Source organism: Panthera onca, chromosome E2 (genome assembly GCF_046562875.1).
Source record: "Panthera onca isolate mPanOnc1 chromosome E2, mPanOnc1 haplotype 2, whole genome shotgun sequence".
In the NCBI taxonomy this organism is placed as follows: Eukaryota; Metazoa; Chordata; class Mammalia; order Carnivora; family Felidae; genus Panthera; species Panthera onca.
The window spans coordinates 25,083,252-25,110,492 of record NC_138353.1 but is presented as its reverse complement, the minus strand read 5'-3'; the positions used below and the strand labels follow the sequence as shown (position 1 = coordinate 25,110,492).

At 36.5% G+C, this 27,241-nt stretch overlaps 1 protein-coding gene across 3 annotated transcripts in view; it reads left to right on the top strand.

Annotated features, from left to right (window-relative positions):
- NETO2 (neuropilin and tolloid like 2) overlaps positions 1-26,715 on the top strand; it is a 55,576-nt gene extending 28,861 nt beyond the window's left edge. For all 3 annotated transcript variants that reach the window (XM_060651943.3, XM_060651944.3, XM_060651942.3), the window contains 3 exons: positions 7,992-8,220; positions 22,968-23,081; positions 24,876-26,715. In XM_060651943.3, coding sequence (XP_060507926.1) covers positions 7,992-8,220; positions 22,968-23,081; positions 24,876-25,456 — 924 coding nt within the window. In that variant the 3' untranslated portion in view covers positions 25,457-26,715. The remainder of the gene's footprint in view (positions 1-7,991; positions 8,221-22,967; positions 23,082-24,875) is intronic.
- The last annotated feature ends 526 nt before the right edge of the window (positions 26,716-27,241 follow it).

The following is a 27,241-nucleotide window of genomic DNA, read 5'->3' as shown; positions in this document are numbered from 1 at the left end:
GTCTACACTCTGGCACTCTACAGCTTCCAGTATGGTGCTGAATGGGAGTTACCTTGTTATTGATTTTGAGGGGGAAAGCATTCAGGTTTTCACCATTAAGTATGGTGTGAGCTCTGGGTTTTTGTAGATACCCTTTACCAGATTACAGAAGTTCTGCTGTTTTTCTAAGATTTTCATCATGAATGGATGTTGATTAACAGATTAAAGTGATCATGTATCTTCTCTCTTTTAGTCTGTTTACAATGGAGACTTATATTGATTCTTCATAATTTAAACCAGCCTTGGATACCTGGGATGAACCATATTTGGTTGTGATTATGTAAAAGTATTACCATTTTTCTATGTTGCTGGATTAGATTGGCTAATATTTTATTGAGGATTTTTGCATCTATTTTCTGGAGTGATGGTTCTGATACCATTTCCAACTTGTGGGCTTTTTTCCCTTATACCACCAAGCAGTTCTCAGACACCAACTGGGTGTCCAGTGATTCAACTCAGTTCTGACAGTATCTACCCTGAGATGGCATCAGATTCCTAGGGTTAGGGGCTCAGTCCCACAAGTCTGGCCTCCACTTCAGATGCCATTCTTATATCCAGGTTGTCACCTGTGCTTCTGACCAACTGGTTATAAATCAGAGGTTTCTATGAGCCCCTTCTAGAGTTTGATTAATTTGCTAGAGCCACTTAGAAAACTCAGGAAACCTGTTTGCTTACTTAAATTGCCAGTTAATTACAGAGCATATTAAAGGATAAAAATCAACAGCTAGATGAAAAAATACAGGTGAGGCCCTGAACAAAGGAGCTTCTGTACCCATGGAGTATGGGGTTTAGCACAATGGCATATGGAAACATTCTGGTTCACCAACTTGAAAGCTCTTGAAACCTTTTCCTTTTGAGTTTTTTTATGGAGGCCTTATTACATAAGCATGGCTAATTAAATCATCAGCTGTCAGCCCTGGCCCTCTCTTCTCCCTAGAAGTTGGGGTGGAACTGAAAGTGTAAACCCTCAATTCATGGTTATTTACCCCAGTGACCAGCCCCCATCTTTAGGGGATTTCCAAAAGTTACCTAACATAAATAATTGTTGAAAGGGCCACAAGACACCCATTTCAACTTTATGGCTCTAGAACATTTTCAGGAACTGAGGACAAGAGACCAAATACAACAAAAGATCCTCCCATTGCTCCTATTGCTCAGGAAATTCCAAGGGTTTGGGGAGCTCTGAGCCAGAAACAGAGATGAAGATGGAATATATATATTTTATTATAAAACACAGTATGACAGCAGAAATACTGATCAGTAGTTTCCTTATGTCTTTGGTAAAAGAATTGGCATAACTTTTTCCTTGCATGGTTGGTATAATTTAACCGTGAATTCACCTAGGCCTGGAGCTTTTTTTGTAAGGTTTTTAACTATGAATTCATTATTTTTGATAAATGATATGGCCATTCAGGTTACATATTTTTCTTAGAAGTGTTTGGGCAGTTTGTCCCTTTTAAGGAATTTGTCCATTTCATCTGAGTCATCTGATTTGGGGGCATAGAACTGTTTACTGTATTTTTTTTATTGTTTTGTTTGAAACATTTTATTTCTAAGTAATCTCTACACTCAACATGGGGTCGAACTTACAACCCCAAGATCAAGAGATGTATGCCCCACCAACTAAGCCAGTCAGGCACCCCCTTTTTTCACTCTTCTTAATGTTGGTAGGGTCTGTAGTGATATTCTCTTTTTTTCTTTCTTTTTCTTTTTAAGCTTATTTATTTTGAGAGGGAGTGAGAGAATCCCAAGGAGGCTCTGCACTGTCAGCACAGAGGCTGATGCAGGGCTTAAACCCATGCATGAACCATGAGATCATGACCTGAGCCAACATCCAGAGTCAGATTCTTAGCCAGCTGAGTCACTCAGGCGCCCCATCCTCTTTTTTTTTTATTCTTGATGGCTTATATTTATCCAGATATTTTACCATATCTGCTTCCTTTCATTCATAAAGTTCTAGGATTCATTCTAGTAGCCTTTCTCTTTTACCTAAGAACTTCCTTTAGGGGTGCCTGGGTGGCTTGGTCCGTTGTGTGTCCAACTTCTGGCTCAGGTCATGATCTCAAGGTTCATGAGTTCCTTCTTGTGAGTTTGAGCCCTGCACCTGCTGACAGTAGAGAGTCCACTTCCGATCCTCTGTCCCCCTCTATCTCTGCCCCTCTCCTGCTTGTTCGTTCTGTGTCTCAAATAAATAAATAAATAAATAACTAGCTTCCTTTAGCATTTCTTTTATAGCAGGTCTGTATACAGCAAACTCTGAGTCTCTTACATCTTCACCCGGGTGTGTTATTTGCCCTCGTTCCTGAAAGAACATGTTTGCTGTATATAAAATTCTAAAGTTTACAGGTTCTCTTTTTCAACATTTAAAAATTTTGATGGACTGCCTTTGGCACTGATTTCTGAAGAGCAATCCACAGCCATTCAAATTGTTCCCTTCTACAAAATGCATCATTTTTCTCTGTCAGTTCTCAAGTCTTTGATTTTGATTTTTGATGTGTGTAGGCCTTGGTTTTTGTTTGCTTTTATCCTGTTTTATGTTTGCTGAGCTTTTTGAATCTAAATTTTTGTCTTTCACTAAACTTGGACAGTTTTAGCAATTATTTCTTCAAATATTTTTTTCTGTAAGAATCTCTTCTCCTGAGACTTAAGGGACATGAATTTTAAGCCTTCTGAAATTGTTCCACAAGTCCCTGAGGCTCTGTTCATATGTTCTCAACCCTTTTTACTCAGTATCTCAGATTCTCAGGAGTCCTCTTCCATTTTACTGACTTCACTCTGCCATCCCCATTCTCCTATTGGGCCCATACAGTGGATTCTTTTTTTTAGTTTCAGACATTGTATTTTTCAATTTCAGTTCTAAGATTTCCACTTGGTTCTTTAACAATTTCTATTTCTCTCCTATAATCTGTCTACTCCTTTAGCGTTTGCCTTTACCTCACGGAGCATGTTTATATTGTTGCTTTAAAGGCGTTGACAAGAAAAAATTTAAAAAAATTTAAAAAAAAAAAAGGGCGCCTGGGTGGCTTGGTCGGTTAAGCGTCCAACTTCGGCTCAGGTCATGATCTCGCGGTCTGTGAGTTCGAGCCCCGCGTCGGGCTCTGTGCTGACAGCTCAGAGCCTGGAGCCTGTTTCAGATTCTGTGTCTCCCTCTCTATCTGCCCCTCCCCTGTTCATGCTTTGTCTCATAAATAAACGTTAAAAAAAAAAAATTAAAAAATAAAGGCGTTGACAGTTCCAATATCTGGATCCTGTTAGGATTGAGATCTGTTGACTATTTTTTCATTTCAGAATTAATCCCATTTCCTGGGTCTTTATATGTAATTTTTTATTATGTCTTGGATATTTTCAATATAACATTGTGAGACTTTGGGTCCTGTTAAAAATACCTGGAAAATGTTGGCTTTTGTTATTATTTATTTTATTTTTGTCAGTCTACCCAGTTAGATTCAGATTGCATGTACCATGTCATTTCGTGTGGGTGGTGGTTCCAGCATTTGTTGAGTTTTGGGGGCCTTTGCTGTGCTGTGGAGGCTTACCCAGGGGATGTCCTGCTCAGGTACTCGAGTTTGGTTTCTCAACATCTTTGTCATGTTTCTTTAGTTCTGTTTCATGAATATGCAGGTAAGCCAGATAGGTATGCCATGAATATGTAGGGAAGCCAGAATTAGTGCTTTTTCTTTAGTTCTCTGCTCTCCAAGACTCCTTCACATTCTCCAGATAACGTTTCCTTTTCTCATTTCCTCTTGTGGCCGAAAAGAAGTTTCTTCAGTGTTTCTGCCTCCTGACCTGTGAGTTTTGAGTGACTAAGAGAGAGAGGGGGAAAAATGGGGTGGGGGAACTCCCTCCCTCCACACTCTCTTGACATCATCATATTCTTTTCTTAGTTCTGCTAGTTCAGGAGATGGGATTTCTCTTGGAGTTTCAGTTGCTGCTGTAGCTGCTGCATGCAAATCTGTGACTGGTGCTGACCCTGGGCAGAGCTGGTAGAGTGGGAAAAACAAACCAGACACACACACACACACCCCTCGTCCCAATTTCTTAGTCTTCTGGCTGGAGTGCTTTCTCTGAGTTCATTGTCTGTTTTTTGCTGTGAGTTCCATGAATCTGCCCAGGACACAAAGGAGAAAGAAAAACTGAATCTCACCTCCTTTATGGGTCATTCAAGTTTGACTTCCTTCAAGGCCCATCTTTTACTTTCCAGAATCTTCATGTAGTTGCTTTTCACATTTTATTCTGAGTTTTTAGTTAAGCCATACTGTTTCATCTTGGGTGGTTCTGGAAGTCCATTTATTTAATGTAGTAAAATTGATTATTTTTATCTTTATGGTTTATACTTTGTGTCTTCTATGTTTGTTTTTAATAAACTTTCCTAACCATAGGTTGTAGAACTACACTTATGTATTTTGATCTGTGTGCTTTGGTTTTAACATTTAAGGATTGATTTTATGTCAACTATAAGATAAGGATCTAATGTCAGTAGTTGTACTGCCTATTATCAAGGATCTCCTTTTCATCTGGAATGCTATACAGGCACACTTCATTTTACTGCATTTTTTACAAATTAAAGATCCAAGACTTCAGGGAAGAAGTATCTACAAATGTGGTGGAAACAGCAAGAGAACTAGAATTAGAAGTGGAACCTAGAGGTGGGACTGAATCTCTGCAACTCATGATAGAACTTTAACAGATGAGTTGCTTCTTATGATGAGCAAGAAAGTGGTTTCTTGAGATGGAATCTCTTCCTGGTGAAGATACAGTGAAGATTCTTGAAACGGCAACAGAGGATTCACAATATTACATGACTTAGTTGATAAAGTAGTGGCAGGGTTTGAGAGGATTGACTCCATTTTAAAAGAAGTTCTGCTGTGGGTAAAATGCTACCAAACAGTATTGCATGCTGCAGAGAAATCATTTGTGTGAGGAGTCAATTGATGCAGCAAACTTCATTGTTGCCTTATTTTAAGATATCACGGTCACCCCAGCCTAACACTGAGGCAGGATCCTCCACCAGCAAAAAGATAATGACTTGCTGAAAGCTCAGATGCTGGTTATCATTTTTTTTAGCAATAAGGTATTTTTGAATTAAGGAATGTACATTTTTTTAGACTTAATGTTATTGCATGCTTAACAGACTACTGTGCAAGCCAACTTTTATATGCCAGTTTTGGGAACCAAAAAATGCATTTGACTCACTTTATTGTAGTATTCACTTGATTGTGGTCTGGAACCAAACATGCAGTACCTCCAAGATATGTCCATAGTTGCTTTCTGAGGATGTCATTGCATTTCTTTTGGAGTCTTCAGGAGTTCCAGTAGACTGCATCCCCTTTTCCCTCCACACTGAGAATGTGGAGATTCAAAATAGCTCCTTTATTACAACAAAGGCTAGAGGAAGCAGCTTAGTGAGAGAGTCATATTAGACTTGCTAGTTCCTTACCCACCAGTTGTACTTCCCACCTAAATCTAGCCTGGACCATCCCAGCCCAAGGAAAGTTTGCATCTGCAGAAGAAACCCACTAAGGTCACTGCTTCCTACTTGGTGGTCCAGGGAAAGAGAGACCAGACTCCCCACCATCAAAGTAACTCCACCTCCCTGGGGAAGGTGTAGGAGTGGGATAAGAGATGAGCATTTAGTAGATTTGTTGCCATGCAGTCTGGGTGAGAGAAGAGTATATGTGCCCCCCTCCCACCTATTTCAATTTGTTAGGTTCATACTGTTAGAAATATTTTCTGAAAATTAGTTGAACTAAACTTATTTCAGTATTTTGCTACACTCAGAAAAGAATGTCATTATCATAGGACTTAAAACTTTTGGCTTAAAAAGTTAAAGAGCATTTACTGTGGTCTTGTGTAGTACCATGTTTCTTTGGATTACAGAAAAGATTAAATACTTCAGACTTCTTTATTTTTCTTATATTTAGCTCTACCAGTTCATAGTTTTATAAGCCTAGCCATGTATTCATTACTTGCTATGAGCAAGAATTATACTAGATATAATTAGCACATGATTCTCTCATTGGAAGACCTTACAGTATAATAGGGAAGGCAAATAATTACTGTATTGATGAAACTTGCTCACTACCACAGAACCATGGACAGAATGCTTTGGTTATGTAAACAATGGAATTAATGAGAATAAATGATATATTTAAGGAAACCTATTGCTTATATGTAATACATTTATAAAGGTTTTATGAGGTTTTGAAATGGTGATCCTACTTAGTTACCAATTTTCCACTGTTCTCTTGGAAGTAGCAAACTGGTCATTTCAAATAAGCTAAAGTTATTTGGTTGAAATTTAACCCTTTGAGCTATATTTTTTTGTTTGCTTAGTTTTGTACCATCAAGATATTTTAGAGAGATCTATGACATTACGTTTTTGTTATATGAAGTCTTTTATTTTTTTTTTAAGTTTATTTATTTTAAGAGCGAGAGAGAGCTGGGAGGGGCAGAGAGAGAGGAAGAGAGAATCCCAAGCAGGCTCTGTGTTGTCAGTGCATAGCCCAACACAGGGCTCAAACCCATGAACTGTGAGATTGTGATCTGAGCCGAAACCAAGAGTCAGATGCTTAACTGATTTAGCCACCCAGGTGCCCCAAGTCTTTTGAATTAAAAGACAGCTGGCTCAGTTGGTAGAGCATGTGACTTTTGGTCTCGGGGTTGTGAGTTCAGGCCCCTGTTGGGTGTAAAGATTACTTAAAATCTTTGAACGAAAATTTCATATATTGAAAAAAATAAAATAAAATAATAAAAGGAAAGATAAATATCTAAGAAAAAAAATCTTTGAACGAATGAATGAATAGAAAGGGAGGGAGGGAGGTGGCATCACATTGCTACCTCAGAGATAGAAACTAGATTGAATACTCATTATATGTCTTTAATGTCAATCAGAGGAAGTCTGTATTCTCTAGTCACTAAAATTTTAATTGTAGAATCACATAGGAGTAACTAGAGCAAAAAGTGAACTGTGCTTGTGCCTGCATGAAAGGCATCCCAGACAGTGGGAAGAACACAAATGTTAGAGTCAGTCCAGCCTAGGTCAGATCTTCGCCCTGAGTAACCTTGGACAAATTCCTTAATCTATCTGAGTCTTCATTTTCTCCTTGCCTGTAAAGAATAATAGTTACTTCATTCAGTTATTTTAGAGATAAGCACAATGTCCTTCTAAACCCACAACCTGAACATTAATGTGCACAGTCCTTCTAAGCCTACAATCTAAAGGAAATCTTTAAACAAGAGTGGACCAAGCATATTTTAAGAACTTAGTGCCAGGTGGCAAGCTGCCTATAAAATTTCAAGAAAAAGAGTGCTAATCAAATTAGAATACTAATAGTGCTTATTTTGGTACTACAGTTTACATCTTCCTGACAGAAACCTTAGAAATTGTCATTTATGGGGTGAAATTTTAAAGCCACTTAAATGTGCAGTATAGAATAAGGGTAAATAAATGACAGGACATCATGGGAATGTTTATGGTTATGAAGAGTATAGGTAATAGAAAAATGGTTTTGATGTGTTACATGAAAAACCAGGTTGTATATACCTTACTACTAAACTTGGGCTTTAAAAACGTGAAGAAAAACTTTTAAAAAACTACATTTGTTATGAGGGATTCTTTTATTTTCCCAATCTGTCAGTACCACAAGATTGCTTTCATAATAAGGAAACTAAGACAACCAGTGAGCCTCATGGAACAAAAAGTTTCTTCTCTTTATAGATCAAACACAAACTTAAGATTCCTTAAATGCTTAGTTCCATTAAGACAAAGAAAGAGGCCAAAGAGTGTCTTAGTCTTTTAACTGCTTAGGCCCCAGCCTTTTGTCTGTTGTTAGATTTATCTGTTTATCTGTCAGCTACTGTAATCTTGTCTACCATGTTCATTGGATAGCAGAACTAGAAAATTCAAATTTATATTTTCAAAAGCAGTGTTTTTCTCTGTTTTAATGTTACAGATTTATTTGAGGTTCCTAGATTATCAAATGGAGCACTCAAATGAATGCAAGAGAAATTTCGTTGCAGTTTATGATGGAAGCAGTTCTATTGAAAACCTGAAGGCCAAGTTTTGCAGCACTGTGGCCAATGATGTCATGCTGAAAACAGGAGTTGGAGTGATCCGAATGTGGGCAGATGAAGGTAGTCGGCTAAGCAGGTTCAGAATGCTCTTTACTTCCTTTGTGGAGCGTAAGTAAATCCTATAGCATTGAGATCTTTTACATAATTTTCATTTATTCAGAACTCAGTTCTATTTTCTTTTGGCAAAGACTAGTAACAGGATGTAGAAATAACTAAGTCTTAGCCCCTATTCTCAAGGAATTAACTGTCCTGGATGAAAAACCATGTTAATACATTAAATTGGAGCACTACCTTAGTATAAAGGTGTAAATGTGATAGGGAATGCAGAAAGTGGAGACTTCTTTCAAGATTTAAAAAATTATCAGTAGTAGTAATTCAGCGTGGTGAATAATTACGAATCTACCAAACCATGCTCATCAAAGATCTAGATAGGCTGTTTTTTTCTAACTTTTTATTTTTAAATAATTTTAAGCATATAGAACGTTATGAAAATAGTAGAGTTTTCATATGCCTTTCACTCAGGTTCCCCTAATAATGTAGTAAAACTGAAAAATAACACTGACTCAGTATTATTGACCAGTATATAGACCTTATCTACATGTCACTAGTTTTCCCATTAATGTCCACATTGCATTTACTTTCATCTGTCCTTTAGTGTCCTCCATCTGTGACAGTTCCTCAGTCTTTAATGACCTTAATACTTTTGAAGGGTATTGGCCATTTATTTAGCCGATTGTCAGTTTAGGTTTGTCTGATGTTTTCTCATGGATTCATTTGAAGTTACGTATTTCTGTCAGTACCCCAGAAATCACATTATATCTTTCTCAGTGTATCACACCAGTGAGGCAGGGGTACATAATGTGGATTTGTCTGACATTAACTTCAGTCACTTGCTTAACGTGCTGTCAGGTTCCTCCACTATAAAGTTACTGATTTTTTCATCTTAATTAATAATTCTCTTTGAGACTATGTAATATCCTTTTTCTCACTGTTGTTAGTTTCTCATGTAATAGGTATTCCTGTAGTGTTTACCTAATGGGAGTTTTCTGTTTCCATTATTCCTTCTACCCTTATTAATTGTAATTAAACTGTGAGAAAGAGCTGTTTTTCCCCCTCATTTATCTATTCAGTTATTTATATCAGTATGAGTTTATGGATTTTTATTTTATGCCATTATTATATATATAATTATATATGATATATAATTATTATAGTACTAACATTATTTTGTTGCTCAGAATCCCAGCTTTGGCCACTGGGAGCTCCTTCAAGTTGTCTCCTTTATCCTTTTGATGTGCCTTTAAAAAAAAAAAAAATCACTTTCTTACTTTCTGTTACCACAAGATGGCCCAGGCTCAACTGTGTTTTCCCTGGTCCAGCCCTAGAACCAACCATATTTCCAAGAAGCTCTTTCCTTCTCTTAAAGAAAACATTCAGAAAACACTTTTTTTTTTGTTTTTTAATAGAAATCATAATGAATCTGTGGATTGCTTTTGAGTAGTATTGTCATCTTAATATTAAGTCTTCAGTCCATGAACCCAGGATGTCTTCCCATTTATTTGTTGTCTTTAATTTCTTTCAACAGTGTTTTGTATTCTTTAGTATACAGGTCTTGCATCTCCTTGGTTACATTTATTCCTAAGAATTTTTTTGTTTAATGCTGTTATAAAGGAATTATTTTCTTTTCCAGTTTTTCATTGTTAGTGTGTAGAAATGCTCCTGACTTTTGTCTTTTGTATGCTGTTTTTTGTATCCTATAACTTTACTGGATTAGCTCTGTGTGTGTCTGTGTGTGTGTAATCTTGTTAGGGTTTTCTACATATAAGATCATGTTATCTGCAAACAGATAATTTTACATTTTCCTGTCCCATTTGGATGCTTTTTATTGCCTTTTCTCGCCTAATTGCTCTTGCTAGAATGTCTAGTACTATGTTGAATAGAAGTGAAAGGAGACATCCTTGTCTTGTTTCTGATCTTAAGAGAAAAGCTTTCAACCTTTCACCATTGAGTATGGTGTTAGCTGTGGGGTTTTCATATATGGCCTTTATCACATTGAGGAAATTTTCTTCTGGCCCTAGTTTATTAAGTGTTTTCATCATGAAATTTTGTCAAATGCTTTTTCTGATTCAGTTGAGATGATCATGTCATTTTTTCCCTCTTCATTCTGTTAATGTGGGGTGTTACATTGATTTTTGTATGTGGAACTGTTTTTGTGTTCCAGGAATAAGTCCCACTTGGTCATGGTGTATAATCCTTTTAATATGTTGTTGAATTCAGTGCCAGTATTTTGTTGAGAATTTTTGCATCAATATGCATAAAGAGGTATTGGTCTGTAGTTCAATTTCTTGTAGTATCTTTGTCTGGCTGTGGTATCAGGGTTATGCTGATCCATAGAATAAGTAAGAAGTGATCCTTTCTCTTCAGCTTTTTGAAAGAGTTTGAGAATTGACATTCTGTAAACATTTGGTAGAATTCATCAGTGAGGCCATTCAGTGCAGGGCTTTTCTTTGTTGGGAAATAGTTTGATTACTGATTCAATATTCTTGCTAGTTAGAGATCTGTTCAGATTTCCTGTTTGGTTTTTATTCAATTTTGGTAGAATGTATGTTTCTAGGAATTTGTCTATTTCATCTAGATTAGTAGTTTATTGGTGTAGAATTGTTGTTAGTATCCTCTTCTAATCCTTTTTATATCTATAAGATCTGTAATAATGTCTCCACTTGCATTTCTGATTTTAGTAATTTGAGTCATTTTATCTCTGTTTCTTTTTTTCCTTAATCATTGTAACTAAAGTTTGCCAATTTTGTTGATCTCGTCAAAGAACCATTTTTTGGTTTTTTCTTTAGTTTTTCTATTCTCTCTCTCTATAATTTCAGTACTACTGACAAAGGCATAGAACTTTGAGTTTAGTTTGCTCTTCCTTTTCTGGCTCTTTAAGGTTAAGTTAATGGTTCCAGATCTTTCTCCTTTTTTAATGTAGGCATTTATAGCTATAAATTTCTTTCTTAGCACTGTTTCATTGCTTCTCATAAGTTTTGGTATGCTGTGTTTTCATTTTCTTTGGTCTCAGGTATTATCTAATTTTCCCTTGTGATTTCTTCTTTGACTAGTTGGTTAAGAGGGTGTAGTTTAATTCCCACATGTTTACAAATTTTCTAGTTTTTATTTTGTGACTGATACCTAGTTTTACTTCATTGTGATTGGAAAAGAAACTTTGTATGATATCAGTCTTTTAAGATTTTTGTGTGTATATGGCTGGCCTAACATATGGTCCATCCTGGACAAAGTTCCTTATACATGAGAAAAATGTATATTTTGCTGTTGCTAGGTGGAATTTTCTTTATATATCTATTAGGTCCTCCAGTTGACTTATAGTGTTATTCTTTCATTTGGTTATTTATCTTCTGTTTGGTTGTTGTATCCATTATTAAAAGTGGGATATTGAAGTTTCCAGCCATTATTGTAGAATATCTAATTCTCCCTTAAAATTCTGATAGTGTTTCCTTCTTATAATTTAGGGGTCTGATATTTTATTTATTTATATATTTTTATGATTGTTGTATTTTCTTGATGAATCCCTTTTACCAATCTACATTGTCCCTTTTTATCATTTGCAACAGTCAATACCCTGACATTAAAGTCTATTTTTGTCTGATATTTGTATAGCCACCCCAGCTCTCTTTGGTTAACTGTTTGCATGGAATATCTTTCTCCATTTTTTTTTTTTTTTTTTTTTTTTTATTTTCAACCAATTTGTATCTTTAAATCTAAAGTGAGTCTTTTGTAGAACAGTATATAGTTGGATCTAGGGGGTTTTTTGTTATCTATTCTGCCAATCTCTGCTGTTTGAATAGAGGGTTTAACTCATTTACATTAACAGTAATTACTAAGGTGGAAGGACTTCTACACTTTTGCTATTTGTTTTCTAAATGTCTTAAAGCTTTTTCTCCCTCATTTTCTTCATTACAACCTCCTTTTGTGGTTAATTGATTTTTTGTGGCAACACAGTTGAATTTCCTTTTGTGTATATTCAGAAATTTTCTTTGTAGTTATAATGGGGTTTTCTCTTTATCTTAGTTAAGTCTTTAAAAGTCATCTTTACTAATTTGTGAGCATGTGAGAATTTTTTCATCTTAAAGGATGTTGTAGCTCACTGTAGATACTAATCCAGCTTAAAAGTGGAAGAACTCTGAGGACAGATTTTAGGATTCTTCCCTTAAATTCCTGATAATTCACATGAACAAATCCCAAGGAAAAATTGGTTCTATTGCCTTTCTATCTCCTGTAAAAGTCCAAGTGACTTGTCAGTACTTTTGATAATTATTTTGATTTTGCTTATTGTAAGTGTAAATCATATTACATTACCTTCGATTTAAAAAAAAAAAAAAAAAACTGTCTTCAAGGGGTGCCTAGGTGGCTCAGTTGGTTAAGCATCTGGCTTTACCTCAGGTCATGATCTCATGGCTTGTGAGTTCGAATCCCACATCAGGTTCTGTGCTGACAGCTCAGAGCCTGGAGCCTGCTTCAGATTCTGTGTCTCCTTCTTTCTCCCTCTGCCCCTCCCTCTCACTCTCGCGTGCTCTCTCTCTCTCTCTCTCTCTCTCTCTCTCTCTCAAAAGTAAACATTAAAAAAGTTTTTTTAAATTGATTTCAAAAATACCTTCATGTTTTTGGCTTGGCTTTAAGTGGCCTTTAACTTTAATCTACATTTGGAGAGAGCTGATTAGCCTCTCTGACTAATCCCTTTCCTCACAGTCACCTCTGTATGAAGAAAATTACCATTTAAAGATTTATCCAGACTGCCCCAAGATAGTTTAGTGTGTATGTTCACATCATATATATTTTTAAAATAACTGGTATATATTGTCCTCATAAGAGAAGGAAATATTTTCGCCTTTATAGCCTAAGTGAATAGAGTAAAATGGTAAACTATATGATTTTTGCAAGTCAAAATTTGTAAATATAAAGGTGTAAGAGTAAGATACTATCAGATATTTTCCTTCAGAAATTTAGGAATTAGTACTTTTTCCCTTTACTTGTAATTTCAAAATATTATTGTTCCATGGATTCTATATTAATATCATGATTGTATGTGACCTACACAAGCTTTATTATAGCTGAACTCTTCTGTCTGTAATTTTACAAGACTTGATGAATTGCCGGATGGGCAGTTGGGTTATGAAGCCAATTTAGCCAACCAGCCTTCCTACCTGCCTTCCATTCATTTATTTAACATTTATCATACAAGATGCTATTTGCTATGAAGATACAGGAATGGATGAAACATTCCCTGCTCTAAAGGATCTTATTATAGTCACTTAGGTGAGGTGACATAGATGCAAATGAGGCAGTTACAGGATTGACTATGACAATGACTGTTTGAGACAGAAAACAAAGTGCTTCCTGATTAAATATCCAGGTTACTTCTAGCAGACAGCATTGATTATGGAGCAAGTAATCCTTGAAGGTAGGACCTTGGAGTTTGTCCTTGAGATTTTAGAAGGTAGAAATGTTGGATAATTGAGGTTGCTATTCCAAACAGGCCACAGAATGAACAAAAGCATGGAGCCAATTTGGACCACAAGAAGTAGTAGAAGAAAGAAGAGAGAAAAATGAGTCAAAAGGTAGATTAGAGGGGCACCTGGGTGGCCCATTCAGTTAAGCATTTGACTCTTGATCTTGGCTCAGGTCATGATATCACAGTTCATGAGTTTGAGCCCCATACTGGGCTCTGCACTGTCAGTGTGGAGCCTGCTTGGAATTCTCTTTCCTTCTTTCTCTGCCCCTCCCCTGCTCATGCTCTCTCTTTCAAAATTAATAAATAAACTTAAAAAAAATTTTTTTACAAAGGCTAAAATTAGAGCTCATAGAGCACCTGTATAGCTCAGTCAGTTGAGCATCAACTTGATTTCTGTCCCTATCTTACTTGTGCTCTTGCTTTTTCTCACTCTATCTCAAAACAAAGAAATAAACTTAAAAAAAAATTAAAAACAAAAAAAAAGGTAGATTAGGGTTGCCTGGGTAGCTCAGTTGGTTGAGCGTCTGACTCTTGCTCTCAGCTCAGGTCTTGATCTCCAGGCCATGAGTTCAGTCCTTGCTTTAGGCTCTGCACTGGGCATGGAGCCTAGCTAGAGTTAGAAAGCCTTTAAATTAAAGGGTAAAAGTAGGAGCACCTGAGTAGCCCAGGCAGTTGAGCACCTGACTCTTGGTTTTGGCTCAGGTCATGATCTCATGGTTTGTGACATCAAGCCCCACATCGGGCTCTGTGCTGACAGTGTGGAGCCTGCTTAGGATTCTCTCCTTCCCTCTCTCTGCCCCTCCTCTACTCATGCTCTTTATTTCAAAATGAAAAAATGAACTTAAAAAAATTTTTTTTTAGGAAGACAAAAACTAGAGTTCATGACGTAGCTCAGTCTGTTGAGCGTCCGCCTCTTAATTTCTGCTGAGGTCAAGATCCCAGGGTCGTGGGATTGAGCTTTGTGTTGGGCTCCACACTGAGCATAGAGTCTGCTAAGATTTCATTCATTCTCTCTCTCCCCCTTCCTCCCTCCCTTTGCCTGTCTCCCCAGCTTGTGTGTGCATGAATACACACTCTCTAGAATAAAATAAAATAAAATTAGAATTCATGTTATAAGCTTTGGGGAGTTTTGAAGGGTCTTGTACTATAAGATGATGTAATCAGGGCTGTGCTTTAATTGGGGCGTGGAGGTCTTAGGAGGCTAACTTCCATAGTCAGAGGGGGAGACCAGGAAGGTCTGAACCAGAGCAGTGACAGAAGAAAGAAGAGTTGTGGAGGTAGACTACACAAGATTTGGGGACTGATCAAAATGAGTCAAAGATACCTACAGTTAGGGTCTGATTGACTTAGAAAGTGAAAATTGGACAGATGAAGGGAAAAAGCTTTGAGTTATTTTGGATTTAGTGAGTTTCTCAAGTAGGGGGAAATGTTGAGCTCAGCAGTGATACTTGCATGGAGTATACTGCTGCCGCTGCTTGTTGCCCTATTGATGGATATCAACTATGTCCAGAAAATTTTTATCAACTTTTCAAACTTGAAAAAAACAGCTATGTAAAGGCTGCTTCACTATTTCAAATGACTACAAAGCAGTGCTTGATACAAAGATACAGTTAAAGTTAGCAAGAAAGCCTTTCAGCCATTTTCCTTTCTCCTCGTCTTATTTATTCCCAACATCTTGTACCTGTGTTTTCCAACAGTGCCCATCAGCCACATGTAGCTATTGAACACTCATAATGTGGCCCATCTAAATTGAAATGTGCTATAATTATGAAGATTTATTCTGAATTTCAAAGACTTGATAAGAAATAATGTAAAATATCTCCTTATATTTTATATACGTGTTAAATGAGAATATTTTGGATATTGTTTCAGGGCTCCCTAACACCACCCACATGATAGGTGATTTGCTAGAAGGACTCACAGGACTCAGCATACATTTGAATACTCAGAGCTAAAATTTATTACAGTGAAAGGATATAGGATCAACAAAGGAAAAATACTGTCTGAGTCTGGAGAAATCCTTTCACAGACTTCCTTATCCTCTCTCCCTCCCATGAAGGGCATACTAAGCATGTGCATTTCTTAAGCAACAAAAAATGCAGTAACATGTACGTTTCTGCCCAGAGAACCCACTTAGAGCTCAGCACCCAAGTTTTTATTGAGGGCTAGGCACATAGGCACCATCTATCTGCCTTGCCTGTACCAAAATTGTAGGCTCACGAAAGGAAAGAAGGTATATGGCATAAATGATGTTGTTCACACCAACTCTAGGCACCATGAACCTTACCAGTCAGGGAATGGAGGAAAGTCAAGTTCTCAGTTGCCAAAACTAAGGGCCAAACTTGCACACAGACCCTTCTAAAGGTAGCAGCCTCAGTCCTTCTGTATTTCTCTTTTCTGCAAAGATATATGAGGTTAAATAAGCTACTAGTGAAATTAATTCTACTTGTTTCTTTCTAAATATCTTTTTTATTGTGGCTACTTGTTCATATTTTGCCTTACATTATATTTTGGGTAACACTGGTCTAAATCTTAAATGCAAAATTATTCTCTGATGTGTTTTAGTTAAGGTATTTCTGTATCTGCACTAGTGATGTCTCCATCAGTACAAATCTGATAAGTAAACAGGTGAAAAGCCTCCCTCAAGTGATATCTTTACAATAATTAAATATAAAACTAAGTTAAAGGTTGCAATAGACTTAGCTCCATATCCTAAATTTAGCTTTATTATCCATGAAGAACAAGAAAACCACCCCTCCAAAAAACAAATGTCATATGTATGTGATCAAAGTAAAGGATTTTATAAGTTTTCTAAAACAAAAGTCCTGGTTTGGAAATCTCCTTTTTTTTATTTAATGTTTATTTATTTTGAGAGAGGGAGGGATGGAGGGAGTGGGGGAGGGGTAGAGAGAAAGGACAGGGAGAGAATCCTAAGCAAGCTCCATGTTGTCAGCTTGGAGCCTGACATGGAGCTTGAACCCGTGAACCGTGAGGTGATGACCTGAGCCGAAATCAAGAGTCAAATGCTTAACCAACTGAGCCACCCAGGTGCCCAGGAAATCTCCTTTTAATCACATTAGAGAGCTCCAAACCATACATTTTTATATGCTCATCATTAATTCAAATTGTTAAACTTTTTTGTTTTTCTCTAAACTGTTAACAATTTGTAACTGTTATGAATCCATCCATGAAAACAATCAATATTTCAGAAAAGGTTTACATAAATGGACTAAATCTGCATGAGATACACTTCATACCTACCCATTGTGGATTACAGATATGACTAAAATAATATAACTTGGCTAAAGTGAAAGGTACAGAATAACAGTCAGTCAATATGTTTGACCTCTTCCCAAGCACTGAATACTAATATACACCTCACTCTTTCAGACAGGATATGGTTTTAGGAAGATAATTTCTAGGACTACAACCATGAAAGCAACAGAAGTTATTTTTGTCAAAATAAATCCATAATGTGATTTTCAGTGACATACTGCCTATAGGCCCCTGCAGGCCTAGTTGAAGGACAGACCATCTTTCAGCATCATTGCCACATCTCATGGGAAGGGAAGAGGGGCTGAAACCATAACCCTTCTTCTTTCTCATGCCATGATCCAGTAGTGAGTAAAAGGGAAAAGAGAAAGTCCTCAGGCTAGAAGTAGAAAATAGTTCATAACTGGCACTATTTTTGCTATTCTCTTTGCCCTTTACTTATAAATTGCTATAACTCAGCCATTTTTTATAGTTTTTAATTGAAGCATGTCATTAGCATCCCAGGTCAATAACTGATACTTTGATTCTCATCATAAACAGCTATGCTTACCCACTGAAAATCCATAGAGCTTAATACATCTGTAATTATGAATATAATGTATTTCTACAAAACAAAACCTGATATCACTGCTGCTTTCTAATTGCTTTAAATCATGTGGGGAGCAATTGTAAAGAATTCTATAAAATAAAAACCTCATGAGGGTGTTTTCTACTTACTGTTTAGTCAGTGAGAAACTCTAAGCAGAAAACTTGTCTTTTTTTTGCCACTTTTGAACCATAAAGAGAATCCAAATGTGGTCACACAATGTTCTATGGATAAACTTAAAGAGCTAATGATAGTTTGACTCAAAATCAGCATGCCTAGAAGCCACAGTACTTACAACCTCACTCAGCTTGTCTTGAAAATAGCTTCTGTTCCCTGTATTCTCATTTGTGAACTGGATAAGATAGGTAAAATTAGAGGTCAGCAGGTAATATGATATAGTATGTATTAGGATTGTTGTATGATACATAAACAAAAAGCCAGAAAACTCCAGTTTTTAGAAGTGAGAAATTCAAAAATACTGTGTGTTCTCTAGGCCATTTGTTATGTTAAACTGCACACATGGGTGTAATATAATTTTATAATATACATGACACAACTGAAGTGGGTTACCAGCTAAGTTTGTACTTAAATAAAATACCACCATACTGTTTTTTTTTTTAATTTATTCATTTTAAGAGAGAGAGCACGCAAGCAGAGGAGGGGCAGAGGAGAGAATCCCAAGCAGGCTCTGCATTGTCAGTTCAGAGCCCAAAGTGGGGCTCGATCCCACAAACCGTGAGATCATGACTGAGCCAAACTCAAGGGCCCAACACTTACCTGACTGAGCCACCCAAGCACCCCATCATCATATGTTTTCTTTGGCTTTTCTGCCCTCAACCTAATGGCTTATTCATGTAACTCATATGTATTGCCCTTGTAAGTTTTGAAACCATCAAACATTTTTTTTAAGAATCATGAAATATTACTTAATAGTTTAAATGATACATGTGATGGGTTCAGTCTCTGAGTAAATTACTTGTTATATACATGATACTTCTAAGAATAGAATTATCCACATGATTGAAACCACTAATTTCATAGTCTCATTGATTTTAGAACCAGAAGTCTGAGATAACAGTCTATCCCCTTCATTTAAAAAGAGGAAACAGCGACCCAAGGAGTTAGTTAAAATCTCAAAGTAGACAGGTTAACTAGTAACAGAAACAATTTTTCTTAATTACTAATCCATTTTTTTTCCATTCTCTGCTTCATAGCATGATTTCCCAAGCTATTCACAGTTCTTAGCTATTTTAGATTCTTTAGTTATCAGAGCCACCTAAGGGTTATTATACTTAAACTGGAGTGGGTAAGTACCCAGCAAATAAGCAAGCCTAAAAGTTTAGTGCACTGAATAATTAACTGTATATAAACGTCATGCCTACATTCCATTTAATTTATAGTAGGGAGGGAGGAAAGATAAACACATCCTAGTTCATAATGATTAACCATAGATAAGCCTGCTGAACTAGAACTTGGGTGAATATTACTTTTGGGGGATTCTTCCTTAAAAAGAGATTTTAGGGGTGCCTGAGTGATTCAGTTGGTAAGGCATCTGACTCTTGATTTTGACTCGGGTCATGATCTCACATTTGTGAGATTGAGCCCTGCGTTGTGCTCTGCACTGACAGTGCAGGGCCTGCTTGGGGTTCTTCCTCTCTCTCTCTCTCTCTGTCTCTCTCTGTCTCTGTCTCCCTCTCTCTCTCTCTCTCTCTCTCTCTCTCTCTCTGCCCTCCCCTCTATCTCAATAAATAAATAAATAAACAGTCTTTTAAAAAAAGAGAGCTTATATTTGCTCTCTAATAGCAAAGCAATTTTGGATGTTATTTTAATTGACAAATAATTGACATTCATTCAGTGGATGATATTCTATTCAGTGATTTGATATTTACATACATTATGAAATGATCACCACCATAAGTCTAGGTTCCATCTGTCACCATACAAAATTGTTATAATATTATTGACTGTATTCCCTAAGCTGTACATTATATTCCCATGACTTACTTGTTTTATAACTTGAAGACTGTTCCTCTTAATCCCCTTCCCCTATTTCATCCTATCTCACCCCCACACCCCTACTTCCTTCTGGCAACCATTAGTTCTCTGTTTCTGAGTCTTTCTGTTTTGTTTGTACATTTGTTTTATTTTTTAGATTCCACATATAAATGAAATCATCAGTATTTGTTTTTCTCTGACTTATTTCACTTAGCATAATACCCTTTAGGTCCATCCGTGTTGTCACACATGACAAGATTTCATTCCTTTTTATGGTTCAGTAATACTCCATTGTATGTATGTGTGTGTATACACATACACACACGCACATTTTTGATTCATCCATGGATGGGCACTTAGGTTGCTTATATATCTTAGCTATTATAAATAATGATGTAATGAACAGAGGGGTGCATACATCTTTTTGAATTAGTATTTTGATTTTCTTCAGATATATACCCAAAAGTGGAATTGCTGGATTATATGGTAATTCTATTTTTAACTTTCTGAGGAACCTTTATACTGTTTGGAGAAACTTTATACTGGTGCAGGGGCTGCACCAATATACATTCTCACCAACAGTGCATGAAGGTTCCCTTTTTTCCACATCTCCACTGACACTTATTTCTTGTCTTTCACGACAGCCATTCTGACAGGTGTGAAGTGATATCTCATTGTGGTTTTGATTTGCATTTCCCTGATGATTAGTGATGCAATGGATGTTGTCTATTGACCTACATTATAAGTCTAATAAATATTTGATAAATATCAGATGATATTTTAGGGTTTCCTGGGGACCCAATAAATACCTGTTTCTATAGTCCATTTTCAGAGCCAAACTGAGAAATAGACAAAGGGGTCAGGCAGGTGGATACCAAACTGTCAGGTTTTTGTTTTCTATGTGTGTGTTGGTTTTTTGTTTGTTTGTTTTCTATCAGACTGTCAGTTTTATTACTGATGATGCAGTTGGACAATGTGGTTAGGTATTCCAAAGCTTCCTATGATTGTAACCTAAAGATAGGGCCTTCTCTTTAGAGGGAAAGAAATACTAACTTCATTATTGTTTTAATAAGGTTCATTGTATATTTATTTTTAAAAAGATACTTTTAGGGAAGAAATTCAGTTATTAATCTCATAAAATTTTAGATATTTCTTTTCATCTTGAAAAGAAACTTTTTTTTAATATTAATGTATTTTCAGAGAGAGAAAGCATGTGCGCTCACACGTGAGATGGGAGGGACAGAAAAAGAGCAAGAGAATCCCAAGCAGGCTCCTCACTGTCAGCCCAGAGCCCACGAACTGTGAGATCATGACCTGAGCCAAAATCAAGAGTCAGGTGCTTAACCAACTGAGCCACTCAGGCACACCTTGAAAAGAAACTTTTAAAAAGAAAATATAAAAAATATTTTCACTCTTAGGTGGATCCTGAGAAACTTAACAGAAACCCATGGGGGAGGGGAGGGAAAAAAAAAGAGGTTAGAGTGGGAGAGAGAGCCAAAGCATAAGACACTCTTAAAAACTGAGAACAAACTGAGGGTTGATGGGGGGTGGGAGGGAGGGGAGGGGAGGTGATGGGCATTGAAGAGGGCATCTTTTGGGATGAGCACTGGGTGTTGTATGGAAACTAATTTGACAATAAATTTCATATAATAAAAAATAAAATAAAATATTTGAAGCCTGTCAGTATAATAGAGAGTGGTACTCAGTTTTCCTGCCTTGATGTGACATGTATCTTCTTAAAATAAATGTAGAATTTTTTAGACAGGAAATACATTGTGTTTGAGTATATTTTTGGAAATCAAAATGGTTAGTTGATTTTTAGGAGCTTCTGTCATAATTCTGCAGTCTTTTTGAGTGGAAGAAAAAATAAGCTATCCTTCTTGACTTTCAGATTTGTGTGTGTGTGTGTGTCTTTACACTGAAATACACGTTATTACTATGCTGGTACTTTTGTCTCTGATCTAAGACTTTATTTCCTAACTAAAGTAAACACACTGAGTCATAATCTAGTGTAACAAATTTTTACACAAACAAGGAGAAGTGTTAGATGGAAGCACATATACAGTATGACTGGAACACAGGGGTCCCTAGCTGCCTAGGAGAATTGAGGGAATCTTCACAGACAAGGCAACATTTTGGATGATCTTGAAAGATGAGTAGATGGTCACCAGGAAGGGAAAGGAGGAAGGAGACATTTCAGGCTGAACAGTTTATACAAAATACAAAATTACATGGTATATGTTCCAAAATCTTTGTTGTTTTAAAAAATATTAATGTTAAAATTCTAAAGAGTTATTTTTTTGTGTGGTAAAATCTCTATAACATAAAATTCGCCATTTTAACCATTTTTGAGTATATAGTTTGGTGGCATTAGGTACATTCACATTTTTCTGCAACCATCCCCACCATCCATCTCCAGAACTTTTTTATCATTCCCAACTGTAACTCTCCCATTAAACACTCCCCATTTCCCTCTTCCTCCAGGTTCTGGTAGCTATTGCGCTTTTTTTATGTCAATGAGTTGACTGCTCCAGGTACCATATATATACCCGGAATCCTACAATATTTGTTCTTTTGTGTCTGGCTTCCTTCAAGCATAATGAATGTCAAGATTTATCTATGTTGTAGCATTTGCCAGAATTTCCTTCTGAGTTTTAACACTGAATAATATTTCATTAGATATGTGTACACCACATTGTGGTTATCCATTCATCCATCAACAGATATTCAGATTATTTCTACCTTTTGGTGGAATGATGCTGTTGTGTGCTTGTCAATATTGCTGCCATGAACATGGCTGTACATTATGTGTTTGAATCTTTGCTTTTAGTTGTTTGAGATATGTGCCTAGGAATAGAATTGCTGCAGCACATGGTAATCTGTGCAAATTTCTGAGGAAACTCCATAGTGTTTGCACAGCAACTGTACCATTTTACATTTCCCTCAGCAATGCACCAAGGGTTCCAGTGTCTCCACATCCTCACCAACATTTTATTCTAACAGTTTGGAATGCTACCAGGCTATGTACTACTTCCTTGAGAACCATGGCAAATATATTCATATTCTCATTACATTAAAAATGACACTTGGGGGGGCGCCTGGGTGGCTCAGTTGGTCGAGCGTCCGACTTCGGCTCAGGTCATGATCTCTCGGTCTGTGAGTTCGAGCCCCGCGTCGGGCTCTGTGCTGCCGGCTCAGAGCCTGGAGCCTGCTTCGGATTCTGTGTCTCCCTCTCTCTCTGACTCTCCCCAGCTCATGCTCTGTCTCACTCTCTCTGTCGAAAATAAATAAAACGTTAAAAAAAATTTTTTTTTTTAAAAATGACACTTGGGCACCCTTAAGTAAAAGTTTAGGTGAGACCATATCAGAGAGTATTGGCCTTTGTCTTATTGTTTATATAGTAGGAGTGTATTCATGAAACAAGTTTAAGTGTAAATAAACCAAAATGAGTTCTTAGCAACAAATTGTTTTTCTTTCCTGCAGCTCCCTGCACAGGTAGCACTTTCTTTTGCCACAGCAACATGTGCATCAATAATTCTTTAGTCTGTAATGGTGTTCAGAACTGTGCATACCCTTGGGATGAAAATCATTGTAAAGGTGAGTGCAATGGCAAAGGCCAACCTTTTTGAGAGAAAAGTGACCATTGCCCTTCATTAAGAAAGACTTAAAATGCCCTTTTCTACAACTGTACTTAGCAATAGCTGCTTTGGCAGAAATGGAAACATAAAATATAAATGTTTGTTTTAAATAGAGTGTAGACCTCTGTTATGTGGTGAAAGTAAAGAAAAATACTTATTCTCAACAAAAGCATTCATTTTTATGTACTGTGTTTTTTAAGTTGTTCAAAAGTCTGCTCTAATATTTCTTTCATTATTTTCTTATTCATATTGTAAAGATACCTTATTCTCAGAATAATTTAGAAAGTTACCTAAAATAGTAGTATTTTTTAAATTATATACAAATGCTGTTTAATAAATATTGATGCATTCAGTCTTAAAAAGCAGCAAAAACAGGGGCGCCTGGGTGGCTCAGTCGGTTGAGCATCCGACTTCGGCTCAGGTCATGATCTCACAGTTTATAAGTTCGAGCCCCGCATCAGGCTCTGTGCTGACTGCTTGCTCAGAGCCTGGAGCCTGCTTCAGATTCTGTGTCTCCTTCTCTCTCTGCCCCTCCCCCGCTCACGCTTTGTCTCACTCTGTTTCTCAAAAATAAATCAATGTAAAAAAAAAAAAAAAGCAGCAAAAACAGACTTGTAAGAACCGCTTTTTTTCATTTTATAAAATTTCCTATGCTCTATTTCTAGTGTATATCTAAGGTAAATGTGACTTGTGGTAATAGTTGAATATCTACAAACATTATCAACTCACTGTCTCAGTCCTAAAGTTTACCTCCCTTTTATTCTCCAAAAGCTCAGTAAATATCTTACTGTGAAAAGTTAATGTGATCTGATACGGCTGTCTTAAGTACTTGAAGTAATTTAAGGTAATCATTCAAATGTAGATTGTGATAATAACATCCCTAAGTGGGTTAGCCTGATCACTTTAGTTCTCTCTTGCTGATGGCGGTTAGTGGAGATACTGTGGATATACCTCAACATGGCAGTTTGTCAGAAATACCATAGGGGAGCCTGGGTGGCTCAGTCAGTTAAATATCCAACTCTTGATTTCAGCATAGGTCATGATCTCATGGTTTGTTCATGAGATCAAGCCCCACGATGGGCTCTGCCCTGAGAGTACAGAGCCTGCTTGGGTTTTTCTGTCTTCCTCTCTCTCTACCCCTCCTCTGCTCGTGAACACTCTCTCCCTCTCAAAATAAGTAAGCATTAAAAAAAAAAAAAAAAAAGATATGCCATAGAACAGAAAGCTAAACTTGATAGAATAAGAGTATTTGTTTGGTATTTTCCTTTTTTGTTTATTTTATTTATTTTGAGAGAGAGAGCACATGTGCGTGCATGAGCTGGGGGAGGGGAGGGGACAGAGAAAGAGAGAGAATCCCAAGCAAGCTTCCTTTCTGTCAGCACAGAGCCCAACATGGGGCTGGACCCCACAAACTGCGATCATGACCTGAGCCAAAATCAGGAATCGGACACTTAACCAACTGAGCCACCCAGGCGCCCCTGGCATTTTCTTTATGTTCATGTATTTAATTTAATTTGCAAGAACCAAGTCCTTTTTCTTTTATGTAATCTATCTAGCCATATTACGATTGGCTAATTTAACCAGAAATCATAATGGTATTGTTTTATTTGTTCAAAAACCTAATTTTAGGTGGCATCATCTGTGGTCTGTTTGACCCATGTGTTCTGCTTTACCTAAAAATACCTTACCAGTTTGGGACAGGGCTCATTAATGAATTTTGAAAGCCTCATTGTTTCTCTTTCTCTTTCTGCAGAAAAGAAAAAAGCAGGACTATTTGAACAAATCACTAAAACTCATGGAACAATTATTGGCATTACATCAGGGATTGTCTTGGTCCTTCTCATTATTTCTATTTTAGTACAAGTGAAACAGCCTCGAAAAAAGGTCATGGCTTGCAAAACTGCTTTTAATAAAACTGGATTTCAGGAAGTGTTTGATCCTCCTCATTATGAACTGTTTTCACTAAGGGACAAAGAGATTTCTGCAGACCTAGCCGACCTGTCAGAAGAACTGGACAACTACCAGAAGATGCGGCGCTCCTCCACTGCCTCCCGGTGCATTCATGACCATCACTGCGGATCGCAAGCATCCAGTGTCAAACAAAGCAGGACCAACCTGAGTTCCATGGAACTGCCTTTCCGAAATGATTTTGCACAACCACAGCCAATGAAAACATTTAATAGCACCTTCAAAAAGAGTAGCTACACTTTCAAACAGGCACATGAGTGCCCTGAACAGGCCCTAGAAGACAGAGTAATGGAGGAGATTCCTTGTGAAATTTATGTCAGGGGGCGAGATGATTCTGCACAAGCATCCATATCCATCGATTTTTAATCTTCTACAAAAGGAGACATTAATTATTAAGTATGTACGTATGCAGCCTACAGAGCACCCATTCTCTCCAGCAGCCAACCCTTTTCTCCTGTCGAAACTAGGAAGACCTTCGTTTCCCATTAATCTGTTGTAATGGTGAAGTTTTTATTATCTCAGGCAGTCTATATGTTAAGCCAACCAAGGAACTTACTCCATTCAGTGAAAAAAATAATAATCATTTATTGCTTGATGTCACATAAACAAAGTACCAGTTAAATAGCATTTAAAGAGTGAAGTAGTTCTGCTGAGCCAGGCTCAGGCTGCTTCAGGAATACTGCTCTTGATTGATACAGTTTGTCAATATTGTGATCCCACAATAAGTTTAAAAATAAGATTTTTCTTTACATTCCTTTTGTTTTTCTTTTCTCTAAATTTAATTTGTTTTATAAGTTTGTGATTTTACCATTTTGGTTTCTTGCTAAATATAAGTGGTTATCATACCACACATATTTCAATACAGGCATTTGTTCTAGAATTTTTCAAAATATAACTAGTTACTGTGGTAAGTGCCAATTAAGACCCGGAGTTCTGTTTCGCCCATCTGTTTCTTGACTAATTTCTATACTGCTGCCTTTTAGTTACTGGATTTTTAGTCTTTATTTTTTCTGAATGGTAAATGATATGATTTATCGCCTTTAGGTCCTATCTTGTCTTACTTATACTAGAAGAATTCATAATCCTAGGATGTATGCACCCTTGCCAGTTATGACTAAAAACTTAAGGATTAAAATTTCTGAAAATCCTTTGAAATTTCCCAAATTTGGTCACATTCAGTGATAGCCCATTCATTCCTGTGAGCAAAGTCATTTAATTCATTTTGGAAGAAGCCTGTAATTATGTTTATTTCCAGCATTTCTCACCACCAGATTTGTGTTCCCTGTTATTTTTATAAGAAGATGATTTTGCTCCCTTTATATTGGTTTATCTTATAGCGTATGGTAACCAAGGTTGTGTGAGAGTAAAAGGAGAATTCCTAAGAAACTGTAAAAGCCCTCAGATGGCTTCGTACTTGGGATAGTACATTTTTCTAGTTCTTACCAAGAATAACAACTTCCACTTTTTTTTAAACTGCACTTTTGACCTTATGTTTTTTATGGTATATAAACAATAATTTATAAACATGATATAAAAACTCATTGTGTTTTTTTAGACTTTTGATATTATTTGATACTGTACAAAACTTTATTAAATCAAGATTAAAGACCTACATGACGGATTTATTTCAGTGTTCACATTAGTGGCTTTGTATACAAGTATGCTGTGATGGAGCTCCACGTTATAACTCATTGTAAAGACCTTGGTAATGTGTACATAGCTTTGGGTTTTTTTTGTTACTGCATTTAGTTTATGATAAATTTTTCACTGTGTGTTATTTATTCCAAATCACTACACAAATCTTATATTAAAATATACATTGTTACATGATTCTTCAATCATGTTATTACACTGAGATTTTGGATCTTAAAAAATATATGAAAAGGAACCATTTATCAAATTATAACTAATACAGACATGCCATTTAAAAGAGATAAATTCTCATTTTTGATATATTTTGTAGTAAATTCTTAGTGAAACGAGAAATTGAAGTTTCATGGAATTTCATTGATTTTTTTAAGATATCACATCCATGCATTTTCTCAGATTAGTGAAAACTGGGACCTTAAATATTATACATATATGATACCCCTTCAACATATTTCTTATCACATTTTTTATTTTTTTAAATATAATATCCAGGAGATACGA